Raw genomic sequence first — 4,152 nt, 5'->3', positions numbered from 1 at the left:
AGGAAGAAGCGAAAGTGAGACCAAGAAACGAGAGGAGGAAGTGAGAGCAAGAATTCAAATGAAGGAAAAAACTAAAAAGAAAAAACTATAAAATTGACGAGGAAGAAACGAGGGGAAAAAGTGAGAGGAAAAAATGAGAGGAAGAAGTGGGAGGAAGAAGCAAGAAGAAGAATTCAAAAGAAGGAAAAAAATGAAGGAGAGCAACGTGAATTAAGTAACAGGATGAAGGAGCGAGAGGAACAAGATGAAAGAATGAAAGAAAAAAGTGAGAAATATGGATTGCGTCTGGCCTCGCACACATTTCAAGGTTAAAACAATATTTTCACACGTATCTGACGTAAGCAGAAGACTAAATTTTGAGCATTTTTTAAAGCTCAAATTTTGAGTGGACCCTTAAATAAGGGCTATCCATACAAATTTTCATAATTCGGTGTAGCAAGTATGGTACAAGCCACAATATATGTTCTTGTAAAGGGGAAGTGAAGGGGGGGAGAGGATTTATACCTGAGTTATCGCTAATGTGTATTATGATTTTTTCTTTTTTAATCTTATCTTTCCACCTTTTACAATTTTCCTTGTTCATAGAATACAAATACAAATACAAAGTAAAGATTTTAATATTTTTAAAAGCATATTTTTAAATTTTAGATTTCATAGTTTTTAGTTAATAAAAGTTTAAAAATTAATAAATAGTTTTTTTAAAATATATATTAAATGACTTATACCAATAACTTTATTAAGTAAAAGCAATTAAAAACACCTAAAATTTAACATAAAATTAAATAAGAAATATAAATTCAATACATTTTAATACTCTCATGTTAAAAAAAAATCTGACATATCCATTAGAAAAATATTAAATAATTAATATTTAATAAGCCAACCCAAATATCGAACTCACTTCAAAACCCAAGACCAATGACGGAATCATGGATTTGCCTATTTGAAAGTTAACTCGACTCGACCTAAATCCAACTCCAAATAGTACTTTAGTTCTATAATTTAGATCAAACTTAGGCTTACACATTCAAAGATAGAATTAGCTAAAGATAGGTTGTGAGGATCATTAAAATCCTTCAACCACCAAAGAAAAAGAAACCTTCAACCAAATAACTGAATAATTAAAATATTTAACATAGTCAGAATCAAATATATACCAACATAATGAATCTATCAATATGACATAATCCAAATTATAATATTATTGTCTCAAAAAAGTGATAATATTATTTTGTACCCTATTCGTTGAATTTTTCAACATAATTTAAAATATTAAATGGCTTAGCAAACCTATGACATACCAAAATGAACTTGTTAATTTTTCATTTCTAAAATTTCTAAAATTTTAATTTTATCTTTATACCTTGAAGGAACCAAATTCAATTGATAGGATATATGATTTAACGGATATATATTTTTTTTTAATGGAATTAGTTTGAGCCATTTCTACTTTATTAGTTTAATCCATTCTTTTATTATTTCGACCTAGACTTTTATTTTAAATTAAATTGACATAAATTTTGAATTTTCTTACTAATTAATCATAATAGGCAAACTTACAATCAATCACATTTAATATATTCTGATCATAAGAGTACAAATAAAATTAGGTTGAATTATAAATTTAATTTATAAACTTTTATAGTTGGTGTCTTTTTTTTTTTTTTTTAAATAGCATAATTGTGTATTTAATAATGTTGTTGAACTTTAAAAAGCTTCTAATAAATTCATGAACTTTCAACTTTAATAGATTCCTGAATAGCTCATTAAACTTTCAAATTTGTGTGTAATAGGTCTCTCATATATAGATCAATATTCTTTATAGGATCAATAAATTTATTAGCACATTAAACTTTCAATTTTGTGTCTCTAAAAGATTAATGAATCTAAAAAACTGAATAGGTCAATAATCTATTAAACACAAATTTAACAAATTTATTAGACACAAAATCGAATTTATTATAAACTAGTTAATAGACATATAGTTTATAAATTTGGAAATTCATCCATCTTTTTCAAAAAAAAAAAAGAAAGAAAGAAAAGAAAAGAAATTTAAGGTTAAAATGTATATTTAACAAAGACTTGAAAGTTCATGATATGAATTTTTAAATTTTACATAAAAAATATTAAGACATGACGAACTAAATCGGAACTTTTTAAATAATAAATATAGACAAATTTTAGATATAAAAAAGGGAGAAATTTCATTTTTAGTCCTGGATTTTCAACCATAGATATATTTTGTTTATGAGATTCCAAAACTTACACTTTTAGTTTCGAGTTTTTAAAGTTGACATATGACATTTTAAAGTTTAAAAATTGTCATTAAAAAAAAATTAAGGGCTAAAAAGGATAATTTTTTTCAAAAGAAGGAAAAAATAATTAATGAGGATTTAACCTAGTAAATAAGTAATAATAGCATTCACACCTAACTTAGCAAGGCTCACAAAAATCCCTCGAATTTCTTCCATTCTTAGAACCTCCAATGCAGCCCTTGTGTTCTCAATTAGTCCTCCAACAGTATAGCCAGAATTAACCACCAAATCAAAAACGGTTTTCACAATCTCAAAGAAACCAAATGTAGAAGAACTCGCTACTTCAGAACTCGTATTCGCCATCTTCTCTATAAAGCTCCCAACAATCCCTCGCACTCCTTCCATGGACGAACCAACCCCTTCCATTAATGACTCCTTCAGCATCCCCACTAGCTCTCCTATGGCCGAACCGGGTTCGTTCAACAACGTAGAAATGCTCATCGTTACAAACTCAAATATCCCACCTGTTAAATCACCACTAAACTTAAAAACGTAAGTACGTAATAATTATGTATTGGTACATTTTCGTTCATATTTCTTCATATTTGGTTGGATAAATTTTCAATCTAGCCTCAATAGTTTTTAGTTTTTTTAGTTTAATTTTATTTCTTACTTCACCCTAAACTATAATACAATCAACTTACATAATTACCCAAATAAGAAATTACTACATGGAAAAAGTAGTCAAAATAGAAATGAAAATAGGGGCAATATTGCCCATTTTATTATGTCTCCTAAGAACAAGAAACAGAACCATTTATAAGATGTTTGTGTAAACCAAGAGACCAAAAATTGAAACTTATGAAATTAAATGGATTAAAATGAAACTTTTAGAACTATAATTTCAAATCAAAACATTATCCAATTCATAGCAAAAGAGAAATTCTATGAACATGTCCCTAGTCTAAATAATCCAACTCTTCATCTTGAGCCCCTAATTACCTGCAGAAGAAGTTGCAATTTCCCAACCCTTTTGAAGAATCAACTCACAAAGGCTCCCAATAATCTCCCTCACTTGTTCCAATAAAGCCCCTTCCCAAGAAGCCTTAGCATTCTCCAAAAGGCCTCCGAAGGCAGAGCCTGACTCAACAAGAGATCCAAAGACTACATCCAACACAGCCATCACAAGAGAGCTTAAAATTCCCAACCCCATCTCAATTGTGCTAACAAAAATACACTTCAAAGCTTCAGCAAGGCTTTGAAATGCACTCAAACAGGCCTCACCAGAGAGCTGAATGGCCTTGAGAAAGGAAATAATAATATAAGGTGGGGCCTTCAAGAATAGGCAAATTACCAAAGTGGATAAGGGGTTGAAGCCATTTATGAGGATTTTTAGAGATGGGATTAAGATGAGGAGGAAGAGAACAGTTGAAGCCATGTGAAGACTTTTTTCTTTTATCATTTTGTTGAGGTTTAGACTATTTAAGAGAAGAGAAATAATAGATTGTTGTTGTCAAGTTTTTTATCTGTTTAATTGGTGTATTTGATTTTTAGTATATTTTTGTTTGATTGGGGAGCAAGAGTTTGATCTTTGAAGAGTTCAATTGTTTGGTGGTTAGACATTATGTTTTTGGGAGTTTCTTAAGTCAATGGGAGATTGGCATTATATTATATGCACTCATTAATGATTTTTAAAGTCATGGGTCCCTTTTTTAAGTTGCATTATTCATTATGTAATTCGGTAAAGTTCTAGGAAGATTCCAAATGTTGGAACATGATCATGTTAGAAGAATGTCGATGTCCGATAAAAATTTAGGAGATATGAAAATCATAGAATGATATTTTAATGCTAACTTAATTAGGTTATGACAAAATTTGATACACCTTGTTAATTTTA

General features: G+C 29.0%; 1 protein-coding gene across 1 annotated transcript; it reads right to left on the bottom strand.

Moving 5' to 3' along the window:
- Nucleotides 1-2,207: 2,207 nt before the first annotated feature.
- Nucleotides 2,208-3,779, bottom strand: LOC120086784 (uncharacterized). The gene is made up of 2 exons (XM_039043577.2): nt 3,258-3,779; nt 2,208-2,779 (listed from the first exon to the last, which is right to left on the bottom strand). The coding sequence occupies exons 1-2, from the start codon at nt 3,715-3,717 to the stop codon at nt 2,394-2,396; spliced, it is 846 nt and encodes a 281-aa protein (XP_038899505.1). The 5' UTR covers nt 3,718-3,779; the 3' UTR covers nt 2,208-2,393.
- Nucleotides 3,780-4,152: the final 373 nt, after the last annotated feature.

This window comes from Benincasa hispida, chromosome 9 (genome assembly GCF_027475165.1).
Source record: "Benincasa hispida cultivar pf3 chromosome 9, pf3_genome.v1.1, whole genome shotgun sequence".
NCBI lineage: Eukaryota > Viridiplantae > Streptophyta > Magnoliopsida > Cucurbitales > Cucurbitaceae > Benincasa > Benincasa hispida.
Note: the sequence above shows the minus strand (reverse complement) of the source record. Positions and strands in the feature narration are given on the sequence as shown.

Coding starts and splice junctions, on each gene's coding strand:
- LOC120086784 (XM_039043577.2), bottom strand. CDS start 3,717: ATGATAAAAGAAAAAAGTCTTCACATGGCTTCAACTGTTCTCTTCCTC. Junction 2,780..3,257: donor AATTGCAACTTCTTCTGCAG/GTAATTAGGGGC, acceptor GTGATTTAACAG/GTGGGATATTTGAGTTTGTA.